This window comes from Agelaius tricolor, unplaced genomic scaffold (genome assembly GCF_023055355.1).
Source record: "Agelaius tricolor isolate 1412-34295 unplaced genomic scaffold, bAgeTri1.0.p SCAF_21, whole genome shotgun sequence".
Taxonomy (NCBI): Eukaryota; Metazoa; Chordata; class Aves; order Passeriformes; family Icteridae; genus Agelaius; species Agelaius tricolor.
In genome coordinates this window covers 3,376,111-3,400,729 of record NW_027269281.1, presented here as the reverse complement: position 1 = coordinate 3,400,729, position 24,619 = coordinate 3,376,111, and the positions used below count along the sequence as shown (strand labels likewise).

Below are 24,619 nucleotides of genomic sequence, written 5' to 3'. Positions count from 1 at the left end.
ATATATAGAATATTTTCAGTGGTCTAATTAAATTACCTAAAAAGTGTATCCTCACAATGCTCAAAGGGTTAATTACATTAAATTAATTTTCTAAGGCTAAAACTAAGTAAGTACTTTGTATTTATTCTTCTATTCCTGTTTTTTATTTTTTTAATCACCAAAGTAGCAAAGATACTAGAATACCATTTATTGACCTATTTTTAAACCACAGACATGATAGTTTTCTTTTTCTACAGACGAGGATGTAATTTTCAGAAATCTATACTGATCTGTCAAAAGAATGTTTTAAACTCTGAAATAACTGTCACAAAGTACAAAAAATACTTACATCATTTAAAAAGTTACTTTTCCACCTTTTTTTTCCATGACTATAAAATGTTATTTCATTTTGTAAAACCACTCTGTAAAGTAAGCTAGATTGCAATGTAGTGCTAACTAATATAAATGTATTTCTAAACAATGCTGATATCATTTGGTGAGAACCACAAATATCAGGTCAGGTCTTCCCCCGTGGAAAATATTTTGAACAGAAGCAGTATTTCAGACATTTAAAAATGCTTCAGTTTAAACTGAAATGTTTTATAAAGCTATACATTCCTCAGCGACAGTACACCAGCACAGTATTTTACACATTTTTGAACTAAAGGCAGAAATGCTGTACATCATAATTTTGCAAGTAAACAATTTAAAGAGTACTATCCAGTTTTTTTTAACAGAACATTAAAAAAAAGATGCACAAAGCATGCTACAGTATAATAATAAAACACAGAAGCAGATAACTGAAAAGAGGGGGCTTTTAAAAAAAATGATTTACAATGAGAAATATGAAAATGTAACTTTTCATATATTTAAACTTGTGAAAATTGGGCCCCATGTTACGAAAAAGTAATTCAACAATACCCATTCCCATTCCGCCACACTGTTTACTAAGTAATTTACGCCAATGGGGGAAGCAACTCTAAAATAATTTTTTAATTTCACGTCAAGATTGGGTAAAATCCACAAATGATGTGAACCCTTATCTTGTAGTGTCTAGACAGTAGATGCTTGCTACAGCTCTTTAGAGCTCTAAAAGAGTTAAGCAGGCTTCAGAGTGGCAATTCAGCCACATGCTACACACTACATAATTTGGACTGAGGTATCCATATTTCTGTTCTCAAATCATTAACAATACCCATCTATTAACAAATATCAAAAGTACTAAATTGTTTCATGCGCGTATGTTTGATTTAAATTGCAGTAAATTTAAAAGCAAAGCAGAGCAGCTTACAGCAACTTAATTCTGTCAAATAATTGTTAAAGTGGGGAAAATATTACTTTAAAATTTGAGAGAATAATCAGTTGATAAGCATAGATATACAAACTTAATTCAGTTATCTGAATAAGGAATAATTTAAATTTGTTTTGACAACTGCTATTAGAATCCATGATATGCATTGTATCTTTGTATGCATATATTTTGTTTTCTTTTTGCACTACATGAACAGTGATTAACTGTTCAGAAGATGTTCAGGTCCCACCTCTTCTTAGCAATCTAGATTTACATGTTACAACCATACTTTTCTTTCAGCAACAATAAATCCAACATTCTACCAATAAAAAATATTTAAAGTTTGTCAACACAAAATTTGAAACCAGGCAATAGGGACCATCAGTACAGCATAGGGCACCCTATGTTAAGAATGAAAAATGCTAAGTATTCAACTATATTTTATTTTTTAAAATATTATAATGCAAAATAAAAGGGAGCAAATATCATAGGTTAGTTTTTAGGATTTTTGGTGAAAGGTGCTGATTTCTAAGGGAAAAAACCCAGGATGCAGTGATATTTGGGAGAACACAACCTATGAGGATTCAGTGCACAGGTGAATTTAGAGAGAAATTAATACAAACCTCATTTGCACTTTTTGCTGTGACAAAAAACATCCACAGACATAAGTAGGAATTGTGCCTACATAGACTGGAGCAGGATGGGTTTGCCTCCAAATTTTGCTAAGAAATTTACAAATAATTTTGTACCCCAAAAAGTATTAAGCCCTCTTAGTTGAGCTATAACCATTCTTGATTAATCTGAAAGCTCTAGCAACAAATTTCTTTGCTAAAAATACACTGTTCATGTCACATGCTGTTTAACCATTTGGTATATATGACTTTAAAAAAATATCAATCCACAGTCACACTAGATAAAACAAGAGACTCCCTTCATTTTTAATGCAGTCCTTTCTATAAAATTACCTTTGTTATTATTTCTTTCACTTTTTTGCTTTTATTTAATTATTTTCAATATTTTAGCCTAGCAAATTTATGTCTGCTTTAAAAATCATGAAAATGCTTAAAATAATCAGAAAAAATAATAAATGTTTAACATCAATTAATATGGACTGTATAAACTATCACTATAAAATATAATCATTAAAACCTAGCATCAGACTGACACCCTACCACATATGCAAATTGAAAATATGTGCTGCTGCATTATGTACCTGCTTATTTATTTAGTCTGAATTTTTAAAATTAAAATCTGACAAGAGTTTAAACAATATAACCATGCTTATGACTATGGTGCATTTAATTTAACAAGATTTGAAGTTGGCATTAAAGCTAGTTTTGCTTTTCAAGTTCCCAAGCAAATTTTATTTGTAATGAAGTGAAATTCAACTAGAAACAAGAAAAAATATTTTTAATATCAATTTTACGAGGGATATAAATATCACTTAATAATAAAACCCTCTTTATTTCTTTGAAGACTATGCAACCTGCCCCTAATACTTAGGAAATTTGAAAGTGACAGGCACACCTTGTTGAATAAATTTTAAGAGTTATTAAAAATAACAAAAAATACTAAATCTTAGTTTCAGTTCTGTTTAAGGCACCATGTAATAGCCGAGGTACAATGATCCCTGATGTACATTCTTAAATAGCAATGATCCATCTAGCCACCTATTAAAATTTAATGCAATTGGGAATAAGTACAAGGGAGGCATGCCAGTTACACTACCTTAATAAGTTTTTGTAAAAAATTAAATTCACTTTATTAATCAGGAGACACATTTTAAAAAGAAAATTATGCAGGTTGCTACATTTCTTACATTCTATAAATTATCATTTTTGAACGCAGCTAATTAAAATAGTAGGAACAGGCCTAGAATAGAAGAAAGTCATCCAAAAGGAATGTTTTCCTATATGTCTAGTTCAATATAAGTAGCATGTACACTTAAAAAAAATCAAGTTACTTCTATTGTGGTTTAGTTTCTATTAACTACAGTACCATTTGACAACCAGACATATCTGTGCAGTGGTCTCAAAATAGAATCAGTAGTCTCCAAAACCAGAGGAATTGGCATGCAAATATAATCCAGAGCTGTTGATTTTAAAGGAAGCTTGTATTGTTTACATGTGATCAGATAATTAGGTGTGCCTACAGTGTACACATTACCACATTGTTACAATTTTATCACTTATTCTGCATTTGTAAATGCAGTGAAAACACTTCTTACTTACAGAAAGAAAACTAGATCTTCCCAACCCTCCAACATTATGATAAAAATACCCCCTGAATGCTCACACTTTCATGAAAATAGCGTCTTCTAGTTGTGTTCAATGAAAAGCACCTTTTATAACAGATTTGATGCATCTACTGTCAAATGAGTATGCATCCAGTATGTCAAAGAAAGTATTTCTTTTCATATTTTGCATCTAATTAAAAATCTATGTATATGAAATCATTATGAGAAATAATTAGCATTAAAATATATTTAAACTATGAAAAAAATAAGTTATTTTAATTTTAAGAGGACAAAAGCATTAACATTAAAAGCTTGACAAAAGTCTTCATTGACACTTGAAACTACGAAAACTCAATATTGAATAACCAATGTAAAATGATTTTCCTTAAAATTTTTTTAAACATCTGGCAAAATGCATACACCCATTTTATTTCACAATCCAATAAAAGGTAATGTTCAGCACAGCTAAAATTTGATAAGATGACTTTTAGACCTATTCTCCTATCTCCCCCATTAAGTCCAGCATCAACAAGGCTAATGCAGTTAAGGAGCACTTCAATATTAGACTGCAGTATATGTATTTCCAGTAGCACTGCATTGTCTGATAGTCTGAGAATTTGTAACAATGTGCTCATTATGAATTGGGTTCAGGAGGCTCTGCTCTATTCCACTCTCAAGCACTGGCTGCTGCAAGCAGCCCACCTGAAATGCTTGATTTAAGTCTGTTTTCTCCCTCTTGGCTTGTGGCCCTCCATTTTCATCCATCTCTTCTTCTACTTCACTTTCAACTTCACTGCCTTCATCTGAAAAGAAAAGAAAAGAAAAGAAAAGAAAAGAAAAGAAAAGAAAAGAAAAGAAAAGAAAAGAAAAGAAAAGAAAAGAAGCACAAAGGGGAAAAATCTGAATACAAAGGCCTTCATTTTGCAAATAACATGAAATATGAAAACACAGGAAAGTGTAATAACCAATCATATCTTCCTTTTTCCAGCTGTCCATCCCCTTCAGCTCTCTCACCAGAATATACAATTAAATTTTGAAAATTTCTTGTGTAAAATATAGACATAAAAAAAAACTATTTAGGCCCTAGAGTATTCTAGTCCTTATAATATACTATATATCATGTATAGCATATTGTACCCCTATAATAGTAATATTCACATAATTTAAATTATGATGTAGCTTTCAATTCTGCTTAACTATATTTTTAAAAAAAAGAACTTGCTTTGCTCCAATAGACATGTTAGTTCTATATAAAATTATACATTTGGGAGTGCTTACCTTTATCCATATTTCCAGGGGATAGAGCATTTAAATCACCAAACTGCAAAATAAACAATAAAAATTGTGCGCACAGTCCTACACAAACATGACCTTAGATTATCTATGGTAAAGCCAGTAGTATGCTCTAATGGCTTGTGGCTAGTATGAAAGTGGATGCATTTGACTGCAGTCACATCCATAGTATACAATTTCATTTTCCATTCCATTATATTTGTGTTCATATTAAGGAAATTAAAATAAAATATTGACAGCAATTAAAACAATAGGATATAAACTTAAGCATATGTATTTGCATTTTTAGGGTGACTTATGTTAAGGCCTTTGTTGCTTTGAGTGAGATATTTCTGATGTAGAATGCTGGAAAATATGACCGGTGTCCATTTTTAAACTGCAATACTTTAACCAAAAGCTTGCTTAAAAGTTATCCTGAAATGGTGTGTCACTAAGGCAGTTATAGTGTAGCAAAACTATACATAGAGTAAATAAATGGCACCACTGAAAATAGGGTTGATGGCTACTACAGTATATTATGCTGACTAGTTTACTTATAAAAAATAAAGTGAAAAGCTGCTCACAAGTAAAAAATCAAACTTCTTTCCTCCCTTTCTTTGTCTGAGTCCTTTACCCTTCTCTTAAATGAGAAGCTGCAGAGCATAATTTGATTCGTTAATCTCAAATAAAAGGAGTACAGTATTTAAATAAATATATTTCTAAACATACCTGACTCAGTCCTTTTCAGAAATACAGAAAGATAAAACTTCAGCGAACACTAAACCAGCATAAGCAGCAGCAGCCCTATCTTTCCAGGTTCCCTCATATATACTCCCTCCTCACCTTCCCATACCCATCCTTTCACCTTAAGTCATCCACATGGCCATGCAAAGAACAACATGACAGACCTAACCCAATAAAAATAGCCCAAGGGATTATTTCAGACAGGATTAATTCTCTGATCCAGTTAACCACAGGACTGTCTGAGTACTTGTACCAGAATCAATCTACAAATCTAAGGGGATGGGAGAGAAGGAAACTTTTTCTCAGCCGTAAACACAGTTCATAATGGCTTCAAGTGTTTGTCAAACTAGCCTTAGTCTTTCCCATTTTATTTCAAATAGTCAGTAAATGCAGAGAAACACAAGAAGCCATGCATTAAATGAATGTTTACAACTTCCCTGTTCCCCTCTCATCGCTCAAAACTTTAGATTACATGTTTTCTCTCTAAGATAATATCTGTCTTAAGTTCACCAAAACATTCTAGGAAGTCCCACAGTACACCACAAGCATTACATTTGACATATACTATGTCAAGAAAACAAGAATGTAGCAATATTATACTTTTCCAATACTTTGCTATAAATGTAATGGCAGAGTTCAAGTATCTAATCAGAAAGTAATTTCTTTTTTACATGTCAGATTAATCAAACTACAAATTAAGCCAAGACTTCCAATCTCTATGAAAATGTACATATTTTTATAATATTTAATTATACTTTTTAATATATCCTGAGGAAAAATATATATATCAAGTCATGCAAGGTGACTTACAACTTATCAGTAAGATTAAACATGATATAATGATCATCAAGTATAAAAACATCGAGCTTCAGTCTGGTGAACTATCTATTGTATGTCCACATCCATTTTCTAGAACTTTACAAGTACAATTCCTTGATGATAACTCCTAAGATAATGTGAATTCCTAAGCAACTTACACAAAATTAATTGTTAGGGGTGCTACTGAAAAAAAAAGAGTGAGGAAAACTTCAGATTGCAAATACCATAAATGCATATAAGACACGGTGTTTCTGAATTTATACTTTGCTCTGTTTATTTTAAACAAAATACATTGAAATATAGGCATGAAATTATGCCATGTCCCAATCCTGCAAGTACTTCCATGCTACTTTCATTTCATTTGTGTGAAACATGAATGAAGGCATATAACCCAAATTTGAAGATGCCAATGTATTTGCAACTCAATCTACAACAGATTACAAATATTATTAAAAAATATCCTATAGGTCCATGTAAATGTTAAAAAACCTGAAAATGCATATCTGAATTTATTGCTTAATTCACCAATCCATTTTCGTGTGTATTATCTTACCTCTCCCATAACTGCGATAGGTGTTTCTCCTGTTGCCTGAGCAACACGATGTTCGACTAAGTAAAACATGTACTCATCATAAAGCAAGCGGATCAGATGAAAAGAGCCAAAGCTAGCAGCACTGCGTAAGGTTAAATCTCGAATCACCATTGAGCTATTTAAATATGGGGGGAAAATATGAAATAAATATCACAATTCTTTAATAAATCATTCATATGGAATATACACTTCAAGAATAATAAAGTAATGCTATTCAAAACCATCTGATCTATGATGTCTTCAGAAAGAAATGTCTGTGAAAGAATTATTTGTCTCTCCCCTTTTTTGAAAGCATGGTTAGAGACCATATTACACAATGAGGAGCTAAATTTTCAAAAAGGCAGGAAGGGGGTTTTTGGTGTATGCACAATTACTAATATGTGAGCACGTGTAAAAACTGAACTTAGCAAAAGTAAGTTCTTTGTTAAAATTTTAAGTAGCAAAAGTGTATTAAAGTTATTTAATTTCAAACAAAGTGGTCTTTCAAAATATTGTGTCTGTTATGCTCCCATTCCTAGTTCAAAGTTTTTAACTGGTATGATTTTTAAGCTTGTAAAATTTAGATAAGTTTGTGTATACCTTATAGTAGAAAAATGCAGATTGTAGATGAAAACATCCATATGATACTCTCACAAAGTAGATGCTATCATGCACCATTTTGAAAAAAAATAGCTTTACTATGATAATTGATACAGTAGCAGATGACATAGAACATTTGTCTTGTTCTTTTTACACAATTAAAAAAAAAATTTGTCCCTACATAATAAAAATAGAACCCATGGTATTTTAATAACTAATACTAAAACACTGGCTTTAAAATTGTATAGCTATTCAATCCAAAATATTTCATAGCATGTTTCCAAATCAGGATAAAATTCTAACCTCATTACACTTGCACAAGGTCTATAAAACAATATACAAGAATAATTTCATCTGCTGCTGAGTTGCACATATCACTGTGTTTAATGTTAAGAACACCGATCTTTTGGGGGGTGGGGGAAAAGCTCTACATTTCTTGGGAACTATTGTCTGATATAACTTTTTTCAACATTATTATGGCATACTATTGAGCAAATAATAAAATAGCTAAAATAATTTAGAAGACTACCTGTAGAAAGACCATTTTAAAAGAAATTGCCGTGCTGCTTTAGGAAAGCTGGGTCTTCCTTCATATGGTTTCAATGCTTGCACCATTACATTATCAAGCCAGGCCGCCCACTGCTCTAGAGTGCTCTGCTGCTGAAGAGTCATCTTGAAATCTGTTTCTAGTTTTTGAACCATATTGTCATCACACTGACACACCCAGGAAGCCTGTTCCTGTTATAAAACATGGCAAAAATGAAAGCAAAACACAAAATGTAAATTATACTTAAAGATTGAACAATTAAATTAAAAGGATGAAATATACTTATTAGACAAGCTAATGAGTATTTTTATCTTCATGTCTGTCTCAATTTTGTTGGAAGAAAACGAGAGGAGGAATCCAAAGTACAAAAATGGACATGAAATAAAGCACACACACAAAATTAGAATGAAAATCCATAAATACATTGCAATGTTCCATATTCATTTTCGTTAAAGAATTTTCAACTTCCCTCATTCATAATTTTTCTAGTAAAAGTTCCAGGAATTGTCAGGCTTGAAACTGCAGGAACAAGGAGTGGAAAGGGCAGTCAAATGTGTGAAAAATGACCAGATAATACTGGCTTTCACATTTATGTATTAGCTTATGTATGTTGTTAGTGATTATAATTATTTAGAAATAGTATCAATTATAACTCTTTTTAGCTATATATATATATATATTTTATATATATAATATAATATATTAGCTTAAGTATGCACTGCGTTGCTCATAGAAATAGTAGTGTAATGAATATAATATCTATGTATCGTTTATGGAAACACTAGTGTGATTGATGTATTGTGATATAGATCTTAGCAAAACATAAGATGTAAAAAAGGCTTTTGTGTAACCAAGAAGAACAGTGTAAGGCCATCCACTGACCAACCTGTCCAAGTGATAAGATAACCCTGACACAAACCAGAGCACTGGAGGACAATTAGAGAATACCATGTTAAATTTAAGGAGGACATACTAAATCCTTATCAGAGGATGTGAAACAGCAGGATAGAGACACAAGAAGAAATAAAATATATTGACCTGACACACAGGATGTCATGCAGATAAGCCAGAGTGTGAAGAAGCTAGGCAAAGGAGTTTCCAAAACATCAGAAAGTTCAAAAGAATGTTTGAATAATGCATGAAACACATGAATACTCATGTATCTCAGCGATGTAACCTATAAAGATAACACTGTCCGTATACATCAGCAGTGTTCTTTGGCTGTTGGCCAGGAGCACCCCAGCACCGGATTTTTTTTTTTGTTGCTTACTTAATCTCTTATTAAACTTTACAAAAATTATTTATTTTCTACTCCATTTTTCACAAATGGGAGTTGAGAAAGTAAAAACTAAAGAGGAACAAAGAAACCTAAGTACCATGGCCACTTTTGCTTTGAAGGAGTGTCCTGATTCTGGCCAGGAAAGAGTTAATTTTTGCAGCAGCCAGATGGGTTAAGGCCAGGACCCTGGGTTTATTCTATACCACGTCATACCATGCACAGGAGGTGATGTGGTAGGCCCTATGTGGAGTCTGAACCAAAGTTGACCACTGTGTGAACCTTTAAACATATGTACCTTTTCAAAACAACACATGCAATTTTAGGAAAACAGGGGCTTCATGATTGACATGCCCAGGAGCCTGGCCAGCAGATGGGTATGTCAGACCACAAAGTTCAAAAATAAACATCTGATCATGTACCTTTATACAAGTAACAATATAAGAGTGAAATCCCTTTTGTCTTAGTTCAAAAGACAGGTGTCTGCCAAGGAAGGTGGGAACCTCCTTTGAAATAGAAAATATGACCTCCTTCCCTCCAAATTACTATAACTTTGAAATTAAGAGGCTTTCAGGCAAAGATATGGGAAAAACTAGTATGTATAACAAGGCAACCAAACAACCACAACGGCAGCAACAACAAAGAAAACCAGAAACCAATTAACAGCTTTCTCATGGCTGCCAAGCACTTTCCCCTTTGGTGTAGGTATGGTCACACCTGGCAGGGGCGCTGTTGGCTCCTGGCCAGGTGGGGCAGGTGCAATGATTCTCCCGTGGCTGCAGGGGGTACTGTGATGCACGGTCAACTGCCTTTCTGCATGTGGGTAATGGTGGGCGAGCTGGCAGAAGAGATGGAAAAGAGGCTTCTTTTACAAACCCCCGGGGCAGCCGTTCTCAGTGCCCCTCTGGATGGCAGAATGGGCTGTTACAGGAACCTCTGAGCGGCAGCTGGAATAGCAGAGGCAGGCACATCCAGGGTAGCGAACAAAATGTAGCAGAAACTCCGCAGCCGTAGCAGCAGTCGCGGGGTGTCCTGACAGGCACAGGGTGCTGGGTTAAAATGTAGAGAAAAAGTCCAAGACAGCAGCAGCCAGGTGTCTGCAAGCAGCTGCGGCACATAGCCGAGAGACGCGCCCTCAGGGAAGGGGGAGGAGTTTGGGGTCCCAGGTTTTTTTCCCCTGAGGCATCCGTTTAGATGATGAGGGTCCTTTCTACTGCGACCGGATGTTAATAAGGTCCCAGTTCAATGTCCGCTATTACAAGCAAAGGCTCACCCACCGTAAGGAAGAAGCAGTACAGGGACTGGACTCCACAGTGGCAGCGAATTCTCCCTGTGGTAGCGGCAATTCGACCATTCTCCTCCGATCCGAGAGCAAGAGAGCGAGCGAGGACCTGAGCCTAACCCCACACCCCTCAGCCAAAGTCTCAGTCCTTCCCGAGAAACCCCCCCCCACCCCCCAGCTAAGAGAGTAGAGAGTAGCCAGCTGCATTCCCCCCCCCTTCTTTTGTCTCTTAAGTACCAGTCCTTATCATCTCTTAGACAACAAATGGGAGAAAATTCCCTGATAGAAAGAAAGAAGACAAAAAAAAAAAAAAAAGGAAAAATCCTAACTTCCAACAACTTTGTATCAGGATCAGAAGCCTCACCTATGAGCAGATGCGCTAGGTAGGATTTATCAATTAGCAGGAGGATGTCTTTGACCCTTTGCTGCAACAAGGCTCACCAGCTGAAATACGGACCAGGATGATGGTAATATATTAGGGTAATTGGTGATGTATCTTTATTTAATCACTAACTGTAATCTGTAGTAATGATTTGATGCATTGCCTTTCTATGCTTATTTATTACATGAATGATAAGCAAACAACAGAAATAAACTACATGGATTGTAAGCAGATAACAGAAATAAGCTTATCTCTAATTAAGTCTTGAGGTAATCACATATCCTCTGAACAGAGAGAAACATAGCTGTCCCAGGAAAATCCTGGGAAGCTGTGAGAAGCTGTGGAAAACTTAGAGAAAAGAATTAAAACAATTATTATCTCTCTTTCTATAACCGTTGTTTATAGATATGGTTCTCCAGAGTGTGCTATTCATAGTTCACCAATAGTGTGAGAGGTTTTTACTTTGAGACCAATTGTTATGAGTAGAAAAATCTGCCCATTTTTTTTAAAGGTTGCAGAGTTCACAAGTTAAACCAATTGCTGCCAAGTTGGAGTTCTAACTATTTATTGTTAATAATTTCATGTTGTAATCTCCTGTTAACAGTTTCCTTTTTAATAGTGCCTCGAGCCAGCCCGCCGCTGCCCCGGCGGGCCCCCACCCCCACCTTTCAGTGCGGGCCCGCCCATGCCGGAGGTGACCCCGGGGAGCGGGGGGGGCGCTCCTCCTCAGTGCGGGTCCTGGCCGTGCCGGGGAGCCCCGCGGGTGGTGCCCCCGGGGTGCAGACCCACCCCGAGGAGCGGCGGGGCGCTCCCCCCGCCTCGGCGCGGGTCCCGGCCATGCCGGGGCTACCGGCCCGGGTCGCCGTGTCCCGCGGGGGCAGCTGCTGGCCGGCTCCCTTAGCCGGGCGTCGCCCTGCTGCTTCCTGGAAGGTGGCACCCGGATGATGAAGGGGAAGGGACATCGAGTCGGCATGCAAATGACATCGGGTCCAGCATGCAACGGGAGGGACCCCTCACCAAACCTAGCCAAAAACCCCTAAAACAACGAGCCAACACAAAATTGATGAATCAAAGCAATGTCTAGATGTGAAGAACAGAATCTAGTATCCGCCAAGACCTTTTTACCCCTCACCCTAGACAGAGGACCTTGAATGTTGAACATAAAACTAAGGGAATTTCCCAATGCTCTCGTGCAGACAGAACTCCCAGCTCTGCCCACAGACTAGCGGACAAAGATGCACTCTTCCTCCTCGTCTGAGTCGCTCCTGGGAGCAGTGGCGGGATGAGCACGGGCCCATTGGTTCTCCCCACCCGAGCGGATCACTTTTAGTAAAGGCATTAAAAAGGAGAAAGGTCTCCTGCCCATGTTTATTTCACCAATCAAGTCTTACCTTAGCGTAATATATGTTATGAAATAATTCATGCTTATAAAGAGAATGTATTTTATGAGATTGTGAAATCCAAACAAGCTTCTGACCGCAAGCAGCCCAGAGGCAGACGTCTACTTTGAAATCTCAAAATTCCTGAAGGCGGCAGAGTAATCGGAAGACGCCCAATAGACAATCATCACCCAACTGGTACCATCGATTGAGATAGCAGAAGTCGCCAGAAAAATACATCTGAGCATGCGACTTCCCCTGACATGATCAACACCAGCTACCCCGGCTACCACTCAGGAAGCAACGATTGTCCAGCTGTGCACAGTGAAAGAAACTGTCTTGAATATGCAGAGTTACAAAAGAAATCAGGACTCCTCTGCCTCAGGCATAAAAAACTGTATAAAATAGCCCCGCAAGAAGTGGCGCTCATGAACAGAGGGAGATCTGATACAATAGAGGTTGGATCAAGGTTCACCCAGTGCCGATCCCAGGCTCAATGCTGTCTCTTTGGCTGTGGGTTTTTTGAGGACCGTATTTTGGTCACAGAAAAAAATAAAATCTTTTTTGCATTTTGATAAATTTGGCTTTTCGATTGATCATTTATAACATTAGCAAGTCACATTGTAAAAGGACCCACTACTTTCATTAAACTGGCCTTCTGATTCACCTTATGAAGTCTGGAGTCTTTCATTCTGTCTCTGACTCAACAGCGTCATAAGTCATTTTGTTCTGATCCCTTTGGTGATCACATAATTTGGCAGAACAAAAATGGTGTAGTCGACAGGATTTGAACAAAATGTTTAAATCAAAAAAGAAGAAAGACCAGAAACCCCTGCTTGACATTACAGGAGGGGAAGATATGCCTTATAGTTCAATAGCCAGGAAATGGTCTGTTGCTGCAGGACTACACGAATCATGGAATGCAAAATTGGGAGAGGCTGAACGTCTTGATGTGGTTAAATGTTTACAAAAATTGCCTGTTGTAAAAGGGAAAGAAGTTACGAGTTTAGGTGGAAGGGGATGGATTCTTTTGACTGCTTATCACATACATCCGACCAAACAAACACTATTGTGTGAACAAAGTATTTTAGAGAAACAAAATTGTGATGCTACAATGTCAGAATAAGCTGCTTGCTCATAAATAGGATCCCTACCAAACCGTGGATGAAAAAGCAGCTGTTAGAGTAGCTGAATATAAATACTGTAAACACAGGGGGCAAGTGAATAAAATCAAATTACATGTAGTAATTGCAGAAGCTGGATTGCAATGGGATCTCGACTGAAACATGAGGTCAGAAACTAGAGGATATATATTAATCACAAAAATTAGAAGGTATTGATTAAGAATAGGCACATAAATGATGGACATTGCTTAATATTTGCTGCATCCTTGGTTGCATGAGAAAGGAAAGGACTATGTGCAAAACAGCAAGAAAGAATGCAAGGATGCCTGATAAGGGTAAGGATGTTTATCAAGAACAGGATACAGTATGCAAGGATACAGAGATACTGAGGCTCCTTGAGCCCCTAAAACCAGATGAATCTGGACTCCTGGCTTAGTCAGTGGCCAAAAGATCAGTAAGCATGCGCAAGGCAGCGGGGTCAGAAAGTCAACCCTGAGGAAGACAACTTTACTTCATCCCCTACCACCCCTGAGACAACCAGCAGAGACAACTGTGCAGGCACAAAGGGCTGATAAGATCATTAGCATGTGAAGAAGAGAGGGAGGGGAGCCAAGAAATGATCTATTGTGAAACTTGATGCATATGTAACATTCTAGGGGATAAAAGAAAACCTGAGTGTACAGGGGGTACACGTCTTTGTGGAGATATTCCCATGCATCAGGCTGAATAAAAACATACCTATAGGAATGTGCTCCCTGTTGACGGAGTGACCAAATTATCCTTTGCCCCATTAAAAAAGAAAAGACCCCAGAAATTTCTCTCCTCAATTTGGTAAAAAGACACCTCATAGGACCTTTGGGACTTCACCTCAAACCTGGGGCTGCCCAATTGTACAGAGGCCAAAAGGTCCCACCTAGGTAATTCACTAGAAAAAGAAGAGAACAAAGGAAATAATTGCTTTTGTTGGGTGTTTTTAGCAGGAGCAAGAACTTCTTGCCCCTGGCTCGGTTTTTCTCTGTAAGAGCTTTGTTATTTTGCCTTTTATTAAACCTTTTTCTGTTTCCAACACTACCTCAGAAGCCATCCTGCTAATTTTATGCCATTAGATGTAGCTGGGCTATCTCAGGTGTGATAGGTTCTCTGAGAGCTCATAAGACCTGGCTCGAGGAGAAAACCTATCACATACATACTTTAAAACTCATTTTGTCTTTGAGTTTTAGAGTCTCTCTCTGCATGTCACGACCAATGGGACAGAGACATTTGGGACTCTAGTGATCCAGATGATTCTGGAGCCACTGGTGTAGGTACAGACCCCGGAGACAGTAGGAAATTTATGACTTTGAGCTCGGATTCTTTTATTCAAGAGGCATTTTGGGGAACACAGCTAGATACTAAACTGCTGTCAGTTGTAGCTGAGAAGTGTAAAATAATAAGTACACAGTAGAAACTGAGTGGCTGGGGGGGATAGACCTTGGTACACATTAAGAGATTGCATGAAGCATCTTGAGGAGGAATGAAAAGAGTTGTTTTTATTGGAGATGCAGACACAATGCCTCAAAATGTTTTATCAGTACACATGAGAAATTGATAAATTAAGGTTGGTCCTCCTGCATATAAAAATGCCATAATGACCCTGTAAATTAATGAAACAGGAAAGTCAATTAGAGATGTGAGAAAAAATACAGCAGTTAGGGGATTTGGGAGAATGGGAGCCACGTGGATCTGGATGGAATAAATCAGACTCCCTGTCTGGAGGGGATAATAAAGTTTCAAAGAAAGAAATGTTTGCTGCACTTCTGAAAGACAGAATGGTGCGAGAAAATATAGATGGAATTCCCACTGATGAAATGTGGAGGATTTACAAAGACTGTGGGCTGAATAAACTAAATAAGAAAGTACAGAGCTCCCAACTGAAAATTAGGGCCCTTGTTGTGTTGTGTTATTATGCTCCTCCGGTTTAAGCTGGAATGTTCTGTTACCCCCTTTTTCTGTATAATGGTTCTGTCTGGAATTCCCCCTCTTTCCCAGTTATCTGTCCATCACCAGTTACCCTGGAAACTCGCGCCTTTCTGTAACCCCCAAATGCCCCCCTTTTATCCAGAATTTTCGGTGTTACACATGAGATTATTGGGTCGGGGACCGGGGTCCCACCTTTGAGCTCTCTCGGTTGGCTACCCGTCCTGTCTCTCTGAAAAGCCCGCGCTCACCATGAGCCCCGATTCGCTGCCTGTCTGAGCTTTCCCCCTCCCGTTTCTCCTATATAACACGTGTATTCCCTCCCCCCGCGGCCCTTCGATCCGGCGGCTTCCCCTGGGTGTTACTCCGCGTTTTAGAATAAAACCTGGACTGGCTCTGGTCGGAGGGACACTCTCCCATCCCTGTCTGTTGGTGCCGTGCCTTTTTATCCGCCTCTGGCAGAGCTGACAGCCGATCCGGCACGTCCCTGACGACAGAGCGGCTCCCGCACACCGAGCCGCGAAACCGCGCATCCCCCCGGCTCCGTCGGCTGGCAGGCGGGAACGGCGGCGCAGGCGGGATTTTTAAAGTCACGGTTACCGCAGGCCCCAAAAGATGCAAGTCAGCCATTGGCTTCACCTTTGGAACCTTGATGGGACATTCCATCTGCCCATGGAAGGTCCCCCCATGGGTGGGTCATTAGTTCCAGGGGGAAGGAGGATTGGGATCTGTACACTAACTTGCTGTACCCCTTACAGGAAGTGCAGGAAATAGAAGTATATCATAACCAAGATTAGGAAATAGGCCAAGCTCCAGTACAGGGATGGGCAAGAAAGGATTGGCATTCCCATGTGGACCTTCAAATTTTTTGGAAAAACCAATCTACTCAAAGAGTTAAAACCCTTGTGGATACTTGAGCAGAGGCCTCGCTAATTTATGGGAATCCAAAAAGATTTAAAGGCCAAACGGTTCTAATAAGTGAATTAGGAGGTAAACAAATTGAAGCTGTACGGACACAAAGTGAAATGAAAATAGGAAATTTACCATGTCAAAAATACTCAGTGATGACAGTTCCAGCCCCCGAGTATATAATTGGAATTGATATCTTAAAGGACTTAACTTTAGAATTACCAGATGGACAGTGTCAATTTGGCACCAAGCCATATATTAGTATGAGACCTATTCTGGTAGAAAAGGTAAAAATACCTCCAGTAGAAATTCCCCAGCCACAAAATTAGTCTCTTTGAAGCAGTATTGCATTCCTGGAAGGCAGAAAGAAATAATGTTAGCAATTAAAGATTTGCTTGAGGCGCGTGTCTTAAAACCCATCACCACATCTTGGAATAATCCTGTATGGCCCGTTAAGAAAAATGATGGGTCATGGTGAATGATTGTGGGTTTACACAACCTGTTTTTTGGTAGTGAGGGGCCACAGAGGTTGCTTCTGTGAGAAGCTGCTAGAAGCTTCTACCATGTCTGGCAGAGCCAATCCCTGATGGCTCTGAAGATGGACATGCTGCTGGCCAAGGCTGGGCCAATTAGAGATGATGGTGTACTGGGGTGACTTTATGATGCTTGTATCCCCAGTCGCGTGTTCTGTTTAGGCTGGATATTATGTTCTGTGCCTTCAAGACTGGCTCTGAAAAGAGAAGTTTTGTTTTGTTTTGTTTTGTTATCAGCTTGCTCCCCCACAGCTGGCGGGACACAGAGATGAAGCAGTACATAGTGCAGCTTTTTCTTTTTTTTTTTTTGTGTTGCTCTTGCTCTTGCTTCTGCTTTGCTCCTGCTTTGCTCTTGCTTTTTGCTTCTGCTTATTAGTTAGTTTAGCTAAGCAGTCCAAATTTTTCCCTGGACTGTTTTTCCTTTCCCTTTTTTGGAACTATTCGAACCTGCTCTGGACTGGGACCTGGGAAACACCGAGAGTTTGCACCTTGTGGCCTGCAGCAGCTATTCCCAGTGCCAGAGGGACTGATAACAGAGCGACCAGTCCCAAGAGAGACTTTCTGAATTTGTCATCTTTTTCAGAGCAGTGAAAGAGTGTTGTCATCCGGTATTGTTAATTTTGTGTGCTGGGGGGTGCTTTGCCTGTTAAATAAACAGTTTTTTTCCATTTGTCTCCGAGGAATCCTTCCTGAACCGGTTGGGGGGAGGGGCTGTGTGGGTTTGCTTTATGGAGGGGCCCCCTTTGAAGGTTTTCTCACAAATTTTGCCCTAAACCAGGACAACATCCCAATGTTACAATTCATCAGTTACATCAAGTACCAGCCACTTGTATAGATGTAGCTCATCAGTATCAACAACATATGATTCATTTTAACATTACTTTTCCTAAATTACCAAAGTGTAGCCAAAAATGAACCTGGTATATAATACCTTTTTAGGAGGAGTAGGAGCTGAAGTAGGCTTTTTAAATTTCGGTGATATTGAGGCTATGAATAATAAATTGAGTCGTACTGGATATGATGTGGGGCAAAATTTCCAGTTGAAAGCTAAGTGGATGCCTACCACATTCAAGACAAACACTATGATATGATACTGAATTTTTAAAGTTCAGTTGGACAGAATGAGAGCAGTTTCAAGCTGATCAAAATCTTACACAGAATCACAGAATCACAAAATGAATTAAGTTGGAAAAGACCTATGAGATCATTGAGTCCAACCTATGACCTAACACCACCTTGTTAACTAGACCATGAATTGGACTGAATGTACGTTGCAATCATATGTTCTTATGCAGAGAAACAAGGCACAAAGTGATCTAATATCTAGTAATGAACTGCTTTGGTGATCAATATTTGAAACATATTCTAACACAACACGGGGTACAACTGACACCACAAACTGTAAAATGTACTGATTTATACCGTACCAGACAAATAATTCATTATAACATTAGTAATGTCAAAATGATGTACAAATTTGTCATAATGCTTGTAATCTTTGGAGAAGAATCTTTCGTGCCTGAATATCGGTTACCAAGTTTCGCTGGAATGTATATTGACAAACAACACAGAATTCATAATCTATGTTTATGTAACATAGTGTGGAATGGTGTTCTTTGTGGACAGGGATCACAGCTATACGAATCTTATTTACTAGAACATTCAGTTAATAACTGTAAATGGGCAATATTACCTTCTTTCCAGATGTTTATTGAAATAGGACTGCAACAAATATGTATTGTCACAAATGATGAACAAACTATGTAAATGTATAATTTAACTGCTCCTTTTTCAGGGTGTTTAGAAAATGTTACACATCTAATTTGGCAAAATTGGATATATGTATGTTGATCTGACATAAATGAGCAAGTAACTATGTATTGGCACTCCAAATATCTAAACATTTCCATAGGTGTATTGTTACACAAAACCTTGTTACAGGCCTCAGAACATATGCAAAAACATTTGTCAATATGAAATAAAACTTTAGCAGAATGTCAAATGAATACTGTAATAGTAGAAGACAAACTGCTATCTAGCCAAATTGAAACTGCCCATCATTTTGTTCCTGGATATTCACCCACCACCACTAAGTCATTAGATGTATTGGTGCACCCTATCTTAATTGCCTTTATTATAATTGTACTAACAACAATGTTTAATTGCTTTATTTCATATAAATTAAATGGATTGATAGCACTTATATGCCATATTCATTAACTTGAAGTTCACGCAGAGGTCAAAGGACCGAATTATGTGGTAGGCCCTATGAGGAGACTGAACCAAAGTTGACCTCTGTATGAGCTTTCAAACATATGTACTTGTCTTGGGGTGATTTTATGATGATGCTTTATTCCCAAACTGTCTGCTTTATGCCCAGAAAATGAGTGCTGTAGCTTTAAGATGGACCCGATGGGTGGGGCAGGGAGCCTTGGGCTCCTGCGTGGGCTCTGTTCAAGCTCTCGATTTCCAGCTCTCCATGTGTTCCAAACAGTGTGGATCTGGATGCTACATTGTTCCTTTTGTTGGATTGGTTTGAGATTTTTTTTTGCTAGCGTGAAGCAAAAAGGTTTTTTCCTTTTCCCTAGCCTGGAGGCTGGACAGGGAATCCTCTAGGCGATTTGTTGTTTGTTTTTTAATTTTGGGGTGTTTTTTTTTTTTTTTTCCTTGAACTGTTTCAGCTCGGCCCTTTTGTTTATTTTCTTTTTTCTTTTTTCTTTTTGTTTTTTTTCAGCCTGTCTGGGGAGCTGGCAGGACCGCTTCAAACCCGTGACCTGGAAGGAGCTGAACTGACACGAGAAAGGACATTAAAATCCACCAACTTTGGCTGCTGCATGGAGAAGACCCATGCCAGAAATCCAACAGGTTCCCAGATGCTGTGAACTCTTCTCCTCCTGTCCCCATTGAAAAAGAAGGGCAGTCGCCATCTTTGCCTCTCGGCCTCGTGGCAAGGTGGGGATGGGGTGTAAGGTTCAAATTGTTTTTTCCTTTTCCTTTTGCTTTCTGTGCCTTGCGGGCACTGTGGTTTGTTTGGTTTTTGTTTTTGTTTGGTTTTTTTGTTAATAAACAGTAATTTTTTTTCACTTTCATCCCCTGGTATCCATTTCTCTCACTGGCAGAAGAAAGGGGAGTTATTGAAGCCCTCTCTCTTTAGAGAAAAGCACTTATTTTAGAGCGTTTGTCCTCCTAGAATTTGTTTTGAAACTGAGACAGTACCTTTTCAAAACAACATATGCAATTTTAAGAAAACAGGGGCTTCGTGCTTGACATGCTGAGGTGCTTGGCCAGCAGACGGGTATGCCAGACCATAAAGTTCCAAACTAAACCTCCAGTCACATACCCTTATACAAGTAGCAATATAAAAGTGAAGCCTCACCCATGAGCAGATGCACTATGTAGGATTTCCCAATTAGCAGGAAGGTGGTTTTGGTCCTTTGCTGAAGTACAGTCCATGATAATGGTAACCTAAATGGGTAACTGGTGATGTATCTTTTCTTAATCACTAGCTGTAGTCTGTAGTAATGATTTGATACATTGCCTTTCTATGCTTATTTCTGTTATCTGCTTAATCTGCTTATTGTCTTTGGAGACCCTGGGGGGCAACCCCTGAGTTGGGGAGACACAAGAAGCTTCCCTCAAAAAGCTGTTAAGACCCCACTGGCTCCTTCCCCTGTTCCTATGTATGTTCCTATGTTCCTGAGCCACTCCCTCCCTATTCCCTGATTGGCCCTTATCTTTGTACTGTGTGGCAGTGGGGGTTTGAAAATGTTTAGTCTCTCCCTGTTTGTGGCAGTGGTGGTTTGAAGATGTTTAGTCTCTGTCTAAGGTTGTTTGCCCCCTGTACCACCATGGTAGTTAATAATTCCAGATTTTTCCCTATCTCAAAAAATCCTGCCCCTTTATCTAGAGAATTCTCTGTCAGTAATGATTTTTCCTTTTTGCCATTGGTCTGTGTCTCTCCTGCTTCAGGTTATGTTTACAGTTGTCACTCTAGCTAGCCAGACAGTCCCCTCCCGGGTTTCCACCCCCCTCCTCCATAAAAGACGCTGTTTTCCTCTTTTCTCGCTCTCTGCCACTGCCCCCCCTTCGAGTCCCGAGGCTCCCGTGCCCCACCGGCACTCGCCGCGGGGCAGCCCTTTGCAGCCGGCACCACTCTCCGTCGTGAAAGAGAAGAACACCAGTGTGGCATCAACTGCCCCGTTCCGGTGACGGGAAAGCCGCCGCCGCTACCGTGCGCCCTCCCCGGCGCTCCCCCTGTGCCGCCCGCGCTACCGCGGCTCCTGCCAAGAGAGACATCGTTCATACTGTTGGCGCCGCCGGCGCTGCCGCTGCCCGTGTGGCTCCTACCGCGGGGCGGGGGGTATCTCTGCCGCTGCCCGCGCGGCTCCTGCCACGGGAACAACTGCCACCGCCGGCGCTGCCGCTGCCCGCAAGGTTGCGTCACCTGCCTCGCTTCGGCTCTGCTCATGCCGCGGGAAAGAATAACTCCTGTGCCACGCCTCCGGTTCCAAGCGGCGCCTCCCCGGCACCGCTTCTGCGTGAGAAAGAAAGCAGCTCGAAGAAGCAAGCAGAGAGTCCTTCCTTTTTCCTTCGCTTCGATCCTTTGTCGTTGGGTCCACGTTTATCGGCCGCCTCTAGCAGTTTAGGGACCCCAGCCAGTGGCCGAACGGCAATTCTGCCTGCCAGCGGCAGAGGTAGGGCGCGGCCCCTCCTGGCGCGCGTGTCGATCGCCTCCTGCGATCAGGGGGCAACATCAGAACTGCCCGGAGACCAGGGTCACGCCCGGCCCTGAGAGAGAGAGAAACCTGGACCCTCCACAAGTGTGTGCCTTGGGACTCTGAACATCTCACCGTGCAGCTGAATTAAACATCTGTGGAGATTATGCAAAGGCCCTTTTTGCTTCTTTACCTTGGACTTTACTAGCAGCAATACAGGCTGCAACAAATCGCACCCGAACAGGGACCTCTTTTGGAAAACATCTGCACTAGACCACCCTGAGAATTTGAGGTTTTTTTACCCCAGTGTGGTGAGTTTGAAATTTTTGTTCTTTCCTCCTTTTACTCTCGAGTGTTGGGAAGAGATTGGGTTAAGATGGAAACAACACTCACCTACACACAACAAGAAGTTTACCTCCACCTTAAAAAGTCTTTTCTTCAAGAAAATTTTTGTTTTTCAGAGGGGAGTTGAAGGGTTTTTTACACTGGTTATTCAAGCATTTCCCTTATATTTCGCGAAACTCAGTCCTAACCGATGAATTTTTGGACGTACTTTGGGAAAAGTTAAAATCTAAGACAGAATTCCGTCCTTTATTTAATATGATGATGAAATGCATTCTGAATCTTGAGGATGGTGAACCCCAGCTGAAAACCCCTCCTCCATGTTCCCCTCTTTGTGCCTCTGTACCTCCTCCCCTGTCGCAAGGAAAGACTCCTCCAGGTTCTCCCATTCTTACTCCTGGGGCCCAAGTTGGCTCTCACTGCATGGCCGCGGCTGCACGGTCACATTCACGTGCTCAAGATGGCGGAGACCGCATGGCAGGGGCCACGGGGTCCCTCTTTCTGCCCTCTGGTCCTCACACCTCATCCCACAGTTCCCAAAGTCCCGGTCCCATGAGTGAAGGTGGTGGGGTACGAGGAGCTGCCCCTGATTGGCAATATACAGCTGCACCAGTTTCTTACAACCAAAGGGAAAGAAAACCCACATGCGCTTGCAGTGCTGGAAAGGACAGTAAACAAAAGAATGGACGTGTTTACCTCGGTTGCTATAGCACCGCGAGACAAGGCGCAGGTGGCAAGAACTGCCCCCCCTCGCACCGAACTGCTGCCCCTGCAGAAAACCCGCGGCCGCCCCACTGCCGCTCCGCATGGCCAGAGCAAGCCGGCCGATACACGCTGCCGAGTCCGGGTCGCGGCAGCCTGGTGCACCGGGGCCAAGGTCAGGTGGGCGAGGCCGGCGGGCCTGGGGCGCCGCTGTTGCCAGGCGGTGGATGGCTCAAAGCTGCAGTCCTGGCAGCAAAACCGTCGCCCCCCGCCCACCGCTGCTGTAATAGTAGCCCCGCGCCAGGAGCGCGTGCGGGCACCAGCCGAGACAGACCCCCGAGAAGGAGAAGGGGTCGAGCCTCAGCGCGGCTGCCAGCACCGGGAGCAAGACGAACTTCGCGCGGCAGCGCACCAGCGCCAGCAACACGTCCAGCACCACCAACACAAACACAAACCCACTGGCAAAGGTAAGAAAGTCCTTGCCATGAACGTTTTGGGGACAGTGAAATAGTTCAATGTAAAAAACAGATGCGGTTTCATAACCCGGAATGATAACAAAGAAGATGTGTTTGTTCATCAGACTGCTATAAAAAAGAAAACCCCAAGAAATACCTCCACAGTCTAGGAGATGGAGAAATTGTGGAATTTAATATAATACAAGGAAGAAAAGGCCCCCAAGTAGCTGATGGGACATGACCTGGTGGAGTTCCAGTGCAAGGTAGTAAACATGCACCAAACTGCAAACCTGTGAAATATTATCCACTTCATAGAAGTCCTACACACACCTACCAAGGAAATAGAACCCAAAAAACAACCATCAAGCCCCAGCAACAGTCTAAAAACCAAAAGGGCACAGAATACCGACAAGCTGTCCTGCACCTTAAAGTCCACCTCCATAATGACTGAACCTTCCAATCGTTAAAGTCCCACTTCTTCTAATACCCTTCCTCAATTCCTGTGGCTGCCCTACCTCCCTCCCACTTTCCCCTTTTCCTTTCCATTGTCCTATTACCCTTTTGTTATGTTCCCACAAATTCCTACCTCCCTTTCCACCCTTCCATGGCCTTCCTCCACTAATCCCTTTTCCCAGAGTTCCTTCCCAATACCAGAGGGAGGGTGATTGGGAGGGAAAGAAAGGAAAGTTTCCCTAAAGTAATAATCTTTTTCTTAAAAGTTAATGATTTCTATTTGGAGTTTCCAACAGGCACACCACCACCTACACTACCTTGTACAGAGTCTATCACAGCCGACCACTCGACCACAGGTGACAGAGAACCAGTCCCTGCTGAAGGAACCTTCTCCTGACTCAGTTTCCTGATAAACCGTACTAAGAAAACCCCACATCTGTCCTGCCAGCTCTCAGTTTGGACATTGGGGACTCAGAATTGTTTGCATTTTGAAAATTGTCTTATGGGTGCTTTTGATTGTTTTTGTCATTTTGTGTTGATTCAGTTGATCCTTCAGAGAAGCTTTCTTAATAATATCGAAACGGGGAGTTGTGGAGACCCTGGGGGGCAACCCCTGAGTTGAGGAGACACAAGAAGCTTCCCTCAAAAAGCTGTTAAGACCCCACTGGCTCCTTCCCCTGTTCCTATGTATGTTCCTATGTTCCTGAGCCACTCCCTCCCTATTCCCTGATTGGCCCTTATCTTTGTACTGCCCAGAGACCAGGCCCGCCCCCCGGCCCCTTGGGAGAGAGAAACCTGGACCCTCCACAAGTTTGTGCCTTGGGACTCTGAACATCTCACCGCACGGCTGAATTAAACATCTGTGGATATTATGCAAAGGCCCTTTTTGCTTCCTTACTCTGGACTTTACTAGCAGCAATTCAGGCTGCAACAATTATCCATGTAGCTTATTTCTGTTATTTGCTTATCATTCATGTTATAAATAAGCCTATCTCTAAATAAGTCGTTGTTTTGTTCTGATCCCTTTGCTATCCACATTAATAAGCAAGAGG

The 24,619-nt window shown here is 40.5% G+C and overlaps 1 protein-coding gene across 1 annotated transcript in view; it reads right to left on the bottom strand.

Annotated features, from left to right (window-relative positions):
• Positions 1 to 4,067: 4,067 nt before the first annotated feature.
• Positions 4,068 to 24,619, bottom strand: part of LOC139598922 (transcription factor RFX3-like) — a 141,385-nt gene continuing 120,833 nt past the window's right edge. Inside the window, exons 13-16 of the mRNA XM_071445857.1 lie at positions 8,042 to 8,250; positions 6,895 to 7,048; positions 4,785 to 4,827; positions 4,068 to 4,309 (exon numbers count right to left, since the gene is read on the bottom strand). Of these exons, the coding sequence (XP_071301958.1) occupies positions 4,068 to 4,309; positions 4,785 to 4,827; positions 6,895 to 7,048; positions 8,042 to 8,250 (648 nt within the window). The remainder of the gene's footprint in view (positions 4,310 to 4,784; positions 4,828 to 6,894; positions 7,049 to 8,041; positions 8,251 to 24,619) is intronic.